This window comes from Struthio camelus, chromosome 22, assembly GCF_040807025.1.
Source record: "Struthio camelus isolate bStrCam1 chromosome 22, bStrCam1.hap1, whole genome shotgun sequence".
NCBI classification, from domain to species: domain Eukaryota; kingdom Metazoa; phylum Chordata; class Aves; order Struthioniformes; family Struthionidae; genus Struthio; species Struthio camelus.
This window is the reverse complement of record NC_090963.1, coordinates 4848143-4862274: the sequence shown is the minus strand read 5'-3', so window position 1 is coordinate 4862274 and position 14132 is coordinate 4848143. Positions and strand designations below refer to the sequence as shown.

General features: G+C 43.9%; 1 protein-coding gene across 2 annotated transcripts in view; it reads left to right on the top strand.

The window, feature by feature from the left end:
* Window positions 1–14132, top strand: part of CLMP (CXADR like membrane protein) — a 48691-nt gene that overhangs the window by 23292 nt on the left and 11267 nt on the right. Inside the window, exon 1 of one of the 2 annotated variants that reach the window (XM_068916965.1) lies at window positions 3149–3236. The exons of the other annotated variant lie outside the window; for it this stretch is intronic. Within the exon in view, the coding sequence (XP_068773066.1) occupies window positions 3209–3236 (28 nt within the window). The 5' untranslated portion in view covers window positions 3149–3208. Of the gene's footprint in view, window positions 1–3148; window positions 3237–14132 lie in introns of those variants that run through there. 2 annotated transcript variants of the gene reach the window in all.

Here is a 14132-nt window from a genome sequence, read left to right as displayed (position 1 = left end):
TCTTGGAAGATGTAACCTCACTTCTATATGCACTTCACTTTTAGGAGCAAAAAGATCATGCTATAATGTTACTTTAGCCGAAGGTTAAGTTTGTCCCACTGATTAGGACATGGCTGTGAGAACTCGTTTTGTGCAGGCAACCAGTCAAGGGGAGTTTCCAGCATTTAGCTTGACTTGGACCTCGTGAGTTATCCTATTCCTTGCTGCACCACTGACTCCTTGTGACCTTGGTCAGTCTTCCTGTGTTCCTAGTTCACGTGCGGAGGAACCGAGTCTTCAATATCTGCTTCCTCTTTCCTTTGCAGGCTGAAAATAATGATACTTAAGAGCTTTGCTGTGAGGCTGTGAGCCTTAACTAATGGCTGTAAAAAGAACACTGGGACCTTGGGATGAAAGGATGGATGAGAGTCATTACTTTGTCCTTTCAATGGTATGATGTGCGCGAGTTACGTGGTGAGGCACTGGTGGGGGAAAGCTCATGTTAAGGATGGTTTTGCTTGCACAATATGAAATGAGGTAACTGGATGCCACGGGACAAAGTCCGTGAAGTGAAAGAACAGCAAATGGGGGGCAGAACTTTAATACGTGCTTTCCTGTTCTCTAACCTGTTCTGATTCCCTTCATTTGGAGATATCCAAGCCCCTGAGAAACAGGCTTGAGCATCTGTGGATGTGTAAGGTGAAGTGCAGAGAAGTAGTGGCTGAGGCTGTAGACCTCTGGTTTGCAGAGGTGCTGAGGACCTGTGACTGTGCATGCTCTTAATGCAGGGTATGAGGGTGAAGAGCACCTGGAGGAGGCGGGGAAAGACTAGAGCTCTCAGTTTAGACAGCCAGCTTTTTTTTCTAGTGTTCTTTCTGACTGAAAATGCATCCTTAAAAAGGGGGGAGAAAAGCTGTGTGTCAGCTCCTATTAGGGAAAACTGAGTTTCCTTGAGAAACTGAAACAGCAAAAACCCATGAGTATTGCAGTGACCTGCCAAATGTTTTGTTGGCTTGTCTTTTTGTGGCAATTCTGGCTCAAGAATATTGGGGATTTTTGAAGACAAAATTAACCCATTGAAACACTGAACAGCAATAACCTAAACAGTTGATTTAAACGTACTGCAAGAAAGCAAACGTTTTCTGCAGAAGGTGCACTTATACCCGTTCCTGGGATCAGCAATAGGGTTTGGAGCACGAGGAAGCCAACGGGAGTGTTTCAGCTCTGCAGTCCTAGGTTCAGTTCCTGAAAGTGGAGTACTGCTGGACAATGCCAAGTACTCTGCAAAAATATTAAGTATTTTTCCTTAACAGATTTGCTTTGGCCCTTGTGCCACTTTCTATGGTTAGCTAATGACTTATTTTTCTGGAACCTTGAAAACTGTGTTGACCAAGTAAATATTGGAGAAAACCTGATGTTAAGTATACATGTGTGTGTTTACCTGCAAGTTCAGTCAACCAGAAAACAATATCAGGTGATTTATCTGACTAATTACAACAGACTTTTTCCATCATGTGGAGTGAGGAAAAAACTGGTACTCTAATAATGAAGAAGCCGGAGACAGCTGTGACCTGCTCACAGATACTGTCAGCAGAAAGAGGTTAAATTCATCAAATGATGTGCTCAGCTCTCCCCGCAGACCACACATGCTAGGAGAGCTGGGTTTACTGTAAATGTGGCTGCCAGATGGCTGCCAGACATTACAATCAACTTAATCATTGAGGAGCCCACCACCCCTGTCCAGCAGCTGTGTACACAGTTTGTGTGTCATGGCAGTTCAAACCTAGCTGGCCCTTTTTAGGAACCTCTCTGTAACCAAGATAGTAGGAGTTCAGCGTTTTCTTTTTTTTCCCTGTGTAGTCTAAAAGTTAGTGAAGCAGGAAGGCCTAAGGCTTGGGGAGTGGGACTCAAATCTTAGAAGACTCTCCTTCACCTGCTCTAATCTACAGCTTGTCATAGAAGAATATAAATTGGAAAGGATGTTGAGAGGTCTGGTTCAATCTCTGGCTTAAAGCAGAGTCAGCTTACATCAGGCTGCTCAGGACCTTGTCCAGACGAGTTCTGAGTAGCTCAGAGGATGGTGATTCGGCAGTCACTCTGATCTCGTTTCCAGTGTTGGACTATCCTGATGGTGAAAATATTTTGCTAATATCTGACACTAATTCCTCTTTTGGTAACTTGTGCTTTAAAGGAGAGAAGTGGGGCACAGGGAACCTGCAACTCGTCCAGGATGGTTAACTTTTGCATCGGGGCTTGAAGTCCTTCTCTGGAGTTTGATCTTCTCACCAGGAAATCATTTGGCAGAAACTCTTCCTCCATCGCTTCAGATTGTGCAGACCCACTGAGATCCTTGTTTCCATTGAACTCCCACATCCCTGCAGGTTACTAACTCTACAACTCTTGTGTCCTCTAGCTTATATACTTTCATCTCTGCAGAAAAAGACCTGGGAGTCTTGGTGGGCAAGTTGAGCATGAGTCAGCAATGTGCCCTAGTGGCAAAGAAGGCCTGGGCTGCATCAGGAAGTGTTGCCAGCAGGTTGAGGGAGGTGATCTTTCCCCTCTGCTCACGCGTGTGAGACTGCATCTGGAGTAGCATGTACAGTTCTGGGATCCCAGTACAAGAAAGCACAAGTACTGGAGCGAATCCAGTGAAGTGCCATGAAGATTAAGGGACTGGAGCATCTGTCATGAGGAGAGGCTGAGAGAGCTGGGACTGTTCAGCCTGGAGAAGAGATTCCCTTGGGGGGAATCTAACCAGTGTATAAATACCTGATTAGAAGGTGTAAAGAAGAACAGAGCCAGGTTCTTCCTAGTGGTATCCAGTGAAAGAACAAGAGGTGATAGGCACAAACTGAAATACAAGAAATTGTTTCAACTACCCTCACAGTATTTAAAAAAAAAAAAGTTTAACACTGCAACAGGTTTCCTAGGGAGGTTGTAGAGTCTCTTTCCCTGGAGATTCTCAAAACCCATCTGGACAATATGCTGAGCTGCCTACTCTCAGCCATCTGCAGTTGTCCCTGCTTTGAGCCGAGGGGCTGGACTAGCTGGTCTCCCGAGGTCCCTTCCAACCTCAACATTTCTGTGATTCCAAAGCATCTTTAATGAAGCTGAGCTATCAGGAGTTTCTGGCAAGCGCTACAAATACTGCTTGCTGTCCCCAACAAGAGAGTTGAAGTGGCTCTGAAAGGTGGTGCATGCACATTCATGTCATTTGACCCTACAAGAAATGCGTTTCAGCTGGATCCAAAGACCAGGTCTATTGCCTTGTTGTTTAACCTTGGAGAGCAATTGTTAGTGGGCTTAAGAGACACTGGAGAAATTGAAGCTTAAATATGCAGCCAGTACTAGAGAGTAGTGGCTTTTCTGCACCTTTTGTACCAACAAACTTTAAACCTCATGCAATCTCTAAGTGGATAGGATTAAATGTGGATATTTAAGACAGATTTTTAAGATGAGGCTAGGACCATTTGGGAAGACTTTGAAGACCATCAGTTTACCCACTTAAGAAAAACAAGTATAGATCTAGCAGATGCAAACAGGCTAACAAACTACAAGATAGGATTGCTCTCAAAGCAGAGCTGATACGTAATGTAGTCCGTTTATGTTACTGTGAGATCAGCCTTTTCGCTTAACATGTTATTCGATTTCTTCAACGTTTTCCATTCTATGCCAGTAGTCAGGGCTGCTCCTGATGATATCAACAGTTCTTGCTGTAAAGGAAGCTGGTTAGTCAAGTTGCTGTAAGGACCTCACGGGCTCTGCGTAAGAGCAAGGGAGAAGTTCAGTGACGCTTTTATTTAGGTTGATGCCTCTACTGTGATCAGACCTCCCTGATGCACTGAATGGAAGGTGAAAATTCAGAGAATCTTGATGGGGGAGTTTCAGCTGGTCATGAACGTGTGCTACCGATTCCTCCTGGGCTTAGTTCTATAGACTTCACCTGACCTTTACAGTATGTTCCTTGATAATATGCCTGACCTTTTCATATCCAATTAGCAGATTTGTTCAACTGTTGCCCGAATTCCATTTTTATCTCCCTCAACTCTCCCCCCTTCCTGTTCAGTACTTTGGAAACATTATGCTTGCTCACCAGAGCTGGATGATGTATTGCAGCTCTGTCAGGGCTTTCTTGCTCTTAAGGTATCCTGATAGCCAAGGCCAGTTTTTTGCAAAGGGCTCTGCCTCTCCAGTCATACTTGGGGCATTCCTCACTTCAGAATGGGCACATGCGCCAGCGGAGAACTAGATTAGTCTCTTTTGCAAAGGTCACAGGAATATTTGGCAGGCATGATGCTTATCTGTTCTCACTCAGGGTTTCCCCTAGCAATGGCTTTAGGCTCTTGCGGCCTTTGCTGTGCAGAGCCCTTTACGTTTGCAAACATGCCAAACACATGTAATGCGCCTATCGGCTGCTGGCTTAAGAACCCGGTGAGAGAATCTGCCTCCTCACCAGTCTGACTCGAAAGGCGTAAGGCAGAGGCAGTTAGTTTGCTGCTAGGACTACCAGAAACTAGATAGTGCAGTGTAGTTCAGTCCTTTGGTGGATAGCTTTGGAGCTGCTTAACTCTCTGGAATAGACCCTACACGCACACCAGTTTGCAGAAGGCTTTATTTGGCTCAAGTGATATGGAGCTTTGTTTTAGTCTTTCCACCTGCGTGATGTTTGAAATAATTCCAATTTTAATTGGCTCTAAAGTCTGTACTTTGAGGCTGCTGCTTCTGTTCCTGAGGAAGCGAAATGCATCTGTTTTCTTTTTAGTCCTTATGCCCTTATCAAGTATATTCTATGGTACTTCAATGTTTTGGAGAAATATTTGAAGTACTGTAGACTTTCATCAAAACCCTTGTCTTAGGTTAAAGAAACAACAGAGATTCTTGGTTAGTAAGAAGCCAGTTCATGACTAACAGGAAAAGTATGTAAAAAAGCCTATTGTTTAAAACTTCTGAAAGAAAAATGTCATTACTCTTCACTTTCCTAGTGTTTCTCATGTTGCAGCGATATTGCTGCGCTTAGCCAACTTGATCAATGTAATGTTATTGCGTAGACATGTCCTTTTTAGGACTGTAGGTTGCTGTAAAGTGGAATAGGTTCAGAAGTCCAGGGAACTCAGAATTTGGCCCTCAGCTCATAAGCCGTAGTTCGGTGGGTAATGGAATCCTTCTGACTTCACTGTCTCTGGCTGCTGTCACTGCACTAGAATACCTTAGGTTCAGCTACTCCCAGCAGTCGTTTAAAAAATATGTATATGTATATCTAGCTAGTAGAAACTAAAAGCCAAAACAAATGCACAAGTCTGGCATTTTGTAGCCAGGATGAAGCAACACTTCCTTATTTTCTGACTTTTCAGTCCTTTTCCTAACTTCAGAAATACTTGTAGCAGCTGTGCAGTGTTGCAGTCAGTAGCTAAAATAGCTGATGTGCTCCACCTCAGAAATCTGTCCCTCTGTGAAGGGAAAACGTTTTCCAAGTTATGCTTTTAAAGTGAAAGCAAGTTCTTGTGCGTATTCACAATCTAGCCTTTAGTTTGTAAATACTACTGGGAAGAACATCAATTACTTCGAACGCGAGGCCTCACTGAAATGCTGAATCTGACTTTATTCAGTATAATGCAAACCAATATTCATTGTGGAGGGATCTAGTGAAGTGTCTGGGTGGTGCCAGCTTTCTAAAAACCCAGTAGGTATGTTTCTCTCCCAACAGTTATGGTGGGGTTTGCATTCCTCTGTAATCCTCACTTGCTCAGTTTTGGGCTGCGATTCAGAAAGTGTGGTTTACTGAGCTCAGCCCCTGCTCTTCTAGGGCACCTCAGTGTATGCGTACAAATGCCGTAACTGCCAGTAGCAGTAGGGAAAAATACAACGAAAGCTGTATCTGCTCTTAAGAGTCTGCTTGCAGCTGGTATGCTGCTGTGCCAAACCTTAGGAAAGATGCAGGGAGGGAGTTAAATAATAGCGATAAGAGTTAAGAACCTGATCCTCCTTTTTTTTTTTAACTTGCTTCCAGTTCATACTGAAGCTGGTGAGAGGCCAGGGCTGAAGAGAATTGGGCTTCTGTTTGTTTCCTATGCTCAGAAGGTTTGTAAATGTAAACTAGAAAACTAGATAACTGATTCTCACTAGCCGTTGCACTGGGAAGAAACGGAGACTGGGGATAGTTGGGCGGTTGTCTTGTGACCATAGATAGAGTCAGTAACACTTCTGCAGTTAGACAGCTGTTTCTGGTCCTGTGTTCAGACCAAAAGACCCTAACTCTTAGTCATCCACTAAATGTTAGTTGAACATATCTTTTTCACAAGACTTACGGAGGTGATGGGGAGGAGCTGCTGCTGCTGCTGTTCATTTTCTGCCCTAGGGTAGACTATGGCTGAGTGTTTGAGAGTGAGTGAATATGAGAATATGAAAAGCGACAGAGTGCTAATACATTAGGCATTCATTTTGTATCATATTAGCAGTGCTTGTAGTGGATAAGTGAGATGTCATACCATGTTATATGCAATTACGGGTACGCAACTGAACATCCCACTGAGGTAACATACATGTGCTTAACAGGGACTGGAGCCTGTACCTTAAAATTGCATCCAACTTTTTGAAAGTGTCTGAGAAAAAGATGCATGAAGTTTACTGGTGAGAACCTTTCGGGTTTCTTGTTACCGCTTCTCTGGCAATCTTAAAAGTCATAGTTCTATGAACAAAAGCATCAGAATTAGCTCAGCACTTTCTGGCTATCCTGTCTCACTTTGGACCTGGGGAAAAAAAGGAGAGGGAACCTTCAATATAACAGTGGTTTTATGAGGAACCTTCTTTATCATCTGCTCAGGCCTTTTCCTCTCCCTCCAATTTCCAGAATTGCCTCAGCTGAGATACACATCCCATTTTGTGGACTTTGAAATTGAAGAAAGATCACATGAGGGGTCTGATCCAATGGACAAATACTACTTTGAAATCGGTTTTGTTACTGTCCTTTTTAGTTTGTATTCTGGATTCTGCGTGGTGTCTGCCCTTGGCAGATCTCTTCATTCCTGTGTGCTTTCATTGTTCTGTCCATTAAACAGCCGCAGTAGCTGGCACACTGGGAGACTACTGAGGCCTAATGGAATCATTTTGTTGGACGGAAGAGACCTGAAAATGATTATTGAAACCATAATTAAGCCTTGTTAGAAACTAGGAAGCCTCTGGTGGTTGAACTTCCGTTTTTAGGGGTGGAATGTCTTGTTTTGCTTCCCTCAGCCCTGCTTTGAAAGGTGCTCAAAGTGATCCAGGGCCTCTCTGAGAGGACTAGCAGAGAACCTTAGGTGCTTCAGCCCCCTGAGGAATCCATGATATGTGCTGACAAGTTCTCCGTACAGATCTAATCCACCCAGTTTGAAATCACCAGCTGCATTACTGAGAGGCTTAGCTGAGCTGTGCTGCTGTACACAGAAGACACCTGGACCACTTTACTAGTAAGATGCCTGGACTAAAGGGGTAAGAAACTTTACATGTTTCCCTGCACAAACATTCTGTGAACCATTAAATAGGAAGATGCTGTTCTTGTGTTCTGTTCTCTGTGGTCTCCAGGGATGTAAACCCAGAACCTCCTACTTGCACTCTGTTTTAAAATGTAATGAGGAAAAAAGTCGGCCGCAATATTTAGTGGCTGGCTGCCTCTGCAGATGCTCAGCTGATGGAAAGCTTCAGTGTTATTCCTGTATTTGAAAGCCTCTCCTGGCTTTGGATTCAGTCCTCTGTGGTGGTGCTAAAGGCGAACTTCCTGTTGGCGTTTCAAGGACAGAATTTTACTCTTGTTTCTAGGAACGTCTGTAAGATCTTCAGGTTGCACGTGGTCACCAGAACTGCAGGCTCTCAGCCTGTTTTGTCTCTGCTCTCACTTGCTAGAGAGATGCTGAGTTTTCTTAACGAATGCTGGATCCTCACTGCTGCAGCTGTTTGTGAGACCTAGACCTGTACTGGGCTGACCATCTCATTTGTGCCTCAGGGCAGTGGTGAGGGTGTTGTGCGCTTAAAGCGTTTGCACATACAGGCACTAGTGCTTCCCTGGCAATGGCCCTCCTACAGGGCACCTCCCTGGCTCATTGGAGACAGCCCAAGGATTGCCTCCTCAAAGGAGCCAAAGCAAGGCTGGCCAGCTTCTGCCCATGCTTCTGCAGCTGGCGATGTTTCTTTTGGCAGGAGCCTGTGTATCACCGGCCAAATTCTAGCCCTGTCCTGCACTCCTCTGTCAGTCCTTGCAAAGTTCTCAGAAGCAGAGGCTTTGCTTTGTGAAATGCTGGTTTTTCTGTTCTGCTTGGGCCTTCCTAGCTCCTCAGTGGTTTCAATTCCAAATGCTTCACGTCACCGTTTGGAAACTCGGCAGCCTGCAGGGCTCTTTTTTTGCTATGTGCAGCAGCCTCCTCTGAAAACCTCAGCCACAAGCACATGTGGCTCTAATTAGAGAGAACCTCTGCAATGCTATGTGGATATGGATGGGGATCAGCTGACCTCTTTATTTTAACACAGCTAGCCTGTCCCTGCGGGAGCTGACTGTTAGCGCACATTTTTCTTATTTGAGATGCTTTTGCTTCACAACTGAATTCCCGAAATCAAAGGGAGGCTGAGGGTAGCAGGCTGCAGGCAGCATGCACTGGGGGCCAGGTCTTGGTCGCTTGGAGCACTCAAGCTCTCGGGAGAAGGTGACCTATGGCCTTTATGTCTTTGCCAGCCAAAGAATACAGAAAGCAGATGTCCCAGAGCGCAGCCTCGGCCGGGCCTGGGCTGAGTTAATTATCCTTAGGAGACTTCCAGCCGCCCCCAGCTTCTCCTCCCTTGCGCAAAGAATGCAAAATAGCTGTCTGTGTAAAAACACCATTTTGTATTTATTTTGGCTTAAAATGCTGTTAGGGCTAGAATGGCTTGATTGTGAGCATAGGGTGCCAGCCTTCTGGGTTCTGCTTGCAGCTCTGGAACAAACTGTTTTAATTATCTAGTGTTTCAGTTTAACCACTGCAAATACTTGGGATGTGATTTAAATGAGAGAAAACTTTATGTGCCTGTCTCCTCTATCGCTTACAGATAGTACTGTATCACATTGGCTTCTCAATGAAGACCTTAAGTATTTAAGGCCCAGTGGGCCCTGAAGTTAACTGTACGACTGTTTTTAGCATTTAGTTGATTTGGGCTCCTAAGTCGCTTAGGCATCTCTGAAAGTTTTACCTCAGATATTTTTTTTTGGCCGTAAAAGTGCTTGGTCTCCTTTAAGCATGTAAAATGCTAAATTTTTGTGGAACAGAATCGGGGTATTTAGCAATAATTACACTGTTATGAGCGCGCGGGTCAGAGCGGGGAACGGACTTCTGGTTTTGCGTAAACGAGCTTAGTAAATGATTTCCTACATGACTGCAGGAAGATCAAACTAACAGATGTGAAATGTCTTAAATTCCTGGCATGGAGGATTGGGTCAAAGTTGCAATATGGCAGGCTGTCCTGTTTTTCTTAACTCTTGAACCTTGTTCTCTACGCGTTGAATTTAGACAGATAATTTGTGTCTTCACGTGTGCCTCTGAGTGGGATGGATGTGTTTAGCTCTACAGCAATATGCAACTCAAATACAGAGAGTAATTCAGATAAAGGAACGTTACCTGCCTGAACGAGGCTGTGGACACTTATTCTCTGGGCCATGGGTTTAGCTGAAAACGTTCAAATAAAAAAACCTTTGCCAACTTGGATTGTTTTGACTAAAATGAATTAAGAGCTACTCATACAAGAAGTTCAGCGCGCAGTTGTGGCTGCCACCAACTGTAGCAGGGAACTGTCAGGTGCACTGAGGTGCTTTCCCAGCAGCCTACAAGGATTTTGAAGAGAAGGTGTGCTTTACTCAGAGGACTGCAGGGCCGAAACCACTTTCCTACAAGAACCTCTTTTTCCGATAGTGGGACCACGTGAAGATGTGAAAGATGATCAAGAGTGTACCACGGAGGCTGCCCCAAATCAGTAGCTACCAAAATTATTGGCAATGTTTAAGAAAACTTGCCTTCAGTGATTGCTCTCAGCCTTTCAGAAAGGATGTGAATGTGCCTTGACAAACTTTGCCCTTCACTGCTCCTATCACTGTTTTGATGTTAATGAATAAAAGCAGCTAGAGCACCTATCCCAGGTCAACTGGAAATTGTCCATATAGCACTACAAACTATGTAATATAGAATAGAAAATGAGGATTTGTAGAACAGAATTTCTTTTGCTGTCATATTAAAGCAGCTTTTCCTCAGCAGCAGACTTCTGAAGCGCTTGCCTGCTTCTCTACTCTAGAGCAACGCTTTGAAGTACAATTGGAAATCATATTTGACCTTGTGTCCAGTAATTCATAAAACTAAGCCTCAGGTACGGACAGAGCTGTCGAAATAGAAAAGAATGATCATAGCAGAATTTTTTTCTATGGTCGGTAAATGTAAGTGGCAGAGTGAAGAAGCAGATAAGCTCAGGTTTGAGGTATGAACAGTAGATAAATGCTGCATTGCCAAATAGGAAGCAGGTAGACTGTTTACCTGTGGTCTCCCTGCACAGTGTCACTTAATGGATTACTTCTATATTTCTTAAAAGTTGCTAGCTTATAGCAATGAAAGAACTAAAGCACTTATAACACTTCCTGCGTTTTTTTGGTTCTAAGAGATGGTGGCATTAGTTGCCAAACCTGAAGTTCCCAAAATATGGTCAGGCTAGGATAAACCAGAGAGAGAATGCTCTGGATCTGCAAAAGGCCTAGGACTATCCCAGGTGAACAGCTTTTACTGCTAAGGCTTTGATTTAGTAAAGCGCTTCAAGCCTTGCTTAATTTAGCTGAGTATTTACACCTCACTTCATGGGCTTAAGTCGGTGACACTGACTTTTAAGGTAATGGCTTGACTTTTCCAAATAAACCCCGAAGCTGTGGGAATCCTCTTTGTGTCTGGTGCTAACACAGGATGCCTTGAGTCACAGGAAAACTGCAGGTTGTATTTCTACTTCTGCTCCTTTGATTATTTCAGGACAGTGATATCTGTCACAGATACCATCTCTAATGAAGCCAAAATAAACTATGGAAAGCGTAGCTAAAGAGCTTGTTTCGCAAGAGAAAACAAGTTCCTGGAACAACTTAAGTTTTTCAAGACCCATTTCAGGAATCTTCTTAAATTATCTTGATAGGTATTGTTTGGGCCATGTCTGCTAAGTTTCACTGCGCATTTTTCATATCTTGATCTCCAAATCTTTTTCTAAACCATTCCTTCTAGTTCTAGCAGTCAGCAGGTGATATAGCACAGCTTTTTTTTTTTTTAAAATGTATAATCTATATTTAGCATTGCTCCCTAATTTAATCATTCATCTGAAGCTAATGAAAGATTTAAATCTGGAAGCTCTTTAGCTTTTAGCACATGAATTTGGCTATAAATAAATGTCAAAATAGATTTTTCCGGTTCCGCTCTGTATATGTTTTGTCTTGCCAATCTGTGTGTTTGCTTGGTGTTCTCAATAGGCACGTGTATTTGTGTATACCTACTTGGTTTTGGATGAGCAAGTGGACTGGGCTTCACAGTAGGTATGTTACATATGTATGAAAGTACATGCGTTCATGTGCGGGATTCGGACGTGAAAACCTTTCTTTGGGCAGTTGTAATTTGTGATGAGGCCAAGTAGGGCTATGGTCTGGGACAACACCCAGTCCCTGCGAGCTCAGCACTTGCTGTGTCACATAGAATAGTTTTGCCCCCCTAAGCCTACTTCAAAGGGCAGGGTTTTCTGAAAATCCAGCCCTCTTACATTTTCTCATATATGTTCAAAATCAGTAGTGACTTAGCCAAGTACTGCAATGAGTCCTGGGGACTACCCTAAGACTTAAATTTTGCTCTGCGTGAGGAAGATGCAGGGTACTGTCCGTACTTTCTTCAAAATCTCTGATGGATACGTGGCAGAATGGCCTCCCTTTTTGACAGGGGCCAAAAATCCCTTTATGTCCCCTGGTCAGACCTGTGCCCTTCCTCTGGCAAATCTGCAGTTGTGCTGTTTAGATACTGTCTGTTTAGGTGTGCTAGCTTTTGGGTTGTTTAAAATATTTGTCACTACATATTCCTTGAATTCAAAATGTTTGTGTGGAATGAAAGACAACTCTCTCCCTTGTCTGCAAGGTGTTGGGTGACTGAGCTATTGTCTTATGAAGGATAGTGCAAATGTTTAAACAATAAAATCGTCCCACGTTCCTCCTCATGTAGAACAAAGCACTGTGTGGTGCGTCAGCAAGGCTGGCGCTGCGCTGAACGCTGTTTTCAGGCCTATGAGCTAATGCTTATATGATGCAGGAATTGCTATATGGCCGGGGCTCCTGCTCTAGTGGAAAAACAAAGCCGTCTCCCGCTGAAGTCGTAGGGCATAGTCTGAGTAAGGCCTGAGTAAACGGAAAGAAGCAATTCCCAAGTTGGACTTTGTGGCATAAGAAACACCACACCGGATGCCTAAGGGCAAGAGTTGGCTCCATGAGACATTTTTTGGGTGAGGACTGTGGAGCCTGCATATTTACTGCATGGCTGAGCTGAGACCTTTGGGAGACTTTTGGGAAAATCTATTGTCTTAAATCATCTATTGTCATGCACCGGCGCCAGCCTTAAGGGACTGTTCTGAGTAGGCTCTGCCCTCGTGTGGCTGCGAAGCCCCTTGAGGGAGGAAGATACAGGGCCAGTTGCGCACCCACCTAGCAGAGCGAAAGTGCTTGCCCAGAACAAACTGCTTTTTCAAACTAGCAAACGTATCCCCGCGAGTGTGTGTGCCGAAGACTGTGCATGCTTGCTGCTGTAAGGGGTTGCCCATATGCAGAGACCGTTATCTTCTGTAACCACTTAAATAAAATATTAAAAAAAAAAAAAAAAAGCTGCTTAAGCACTGTCAGCAAAATCTCATTTCTTCTTGCTTCATCTCATCTGTGCCTGAACATGAGACACAAAGTTAGAGGGCGTTAATTCTTTGAGCAATGAAGCCCTTAATCTAGAAGGGGGCTCAGATTTGGCATCTAGATTCTTTTTATTTGAGGTGTATATTGTAAATCCCAGCACCTATCCAACTGTAAATTTTAATTTCAGTTTCATTAGTGCTTGCTACAGGGAGACTCTACCCAAGCTATAGAAAGGCAGAGGTCTGTTCACTTTGAGCTCTTTTCTGGCTTTTTGAATAGGCGGTTTCCAAGACTGGCTCCAATACTGGGCACCTAAAAGAACTAATAACGACTAAAGGGACCGGCCTTTGAACAAGGTACGGTCAGCTATCTCATGGAAACCTAAGTATGAGATGTGCAGGAAAGTGTGTTTAAAAGCTAACACTGGTGCATATAAGGACACAACATACAGTTCATTGGTGAATTGGCTCCAAGTTATCTCGGAGTGTGTGTACCGTTGGCGAAAAGGTGCTTTTGAAATGTGCAGTTGTCATTATCTTACTGGATTCCTCTCAGATGTTGCTCACCTCTAGCAGATGAGCTTACAGGCAAAGGGCCGCTTCTCAAATCCAGAGCGGGTTGCCCCCAGCAAACAAGCACGGACCAAGGTGTGAGCTCCCCTTAAAACAGTCTTGCCTTAAGCTAGAGAGGAGGGAAACTAATGCTATTGTACTCCTTCAAAATGCAGTTTATATTCCTGAATGGGGGTGGTAATAACCAGGCAAGATGCTCCTCTAAAGGGTACCCTGCAAGATGTGCATGAGACTGGCCCAGGATTTTGAAAAAGTTGCGGATGTGGGAACAGTTGCTGTGCTGTAGTTGGCAGATCAATTAAACTCATTGATCAGCCCATCTAGTGAGTGTCAGTGTGTTAATGAAGGGAGCCCCCAGCAATGCAGGCTGTAGGAGAAAGCAGGCGTTCACTTTTAGACAGAATGCGTAATTGTATTTGGCAGATGGATCTTTGGGACTAGTGAATCCAGAGGTAAACTGGATTAATTTTTCCTTTAAAGAAGGCAGCTAACATGGCTGAAAAGGAGCTTTCAGGCTCGTCGATTCATGCGGAGGTCTATGTAGGGGAGGAGAGTGTAATCCTCTGCAACGCTCCACCTGTCTTAAAATTCTAGGCATTTTTATATATGTGGGTATGCACGTGTTAGATGGTGCCTTCTATAAAAGTACTTGGCAAGTATTGATTCAAATATCAGAGAGAAGCTCAAGA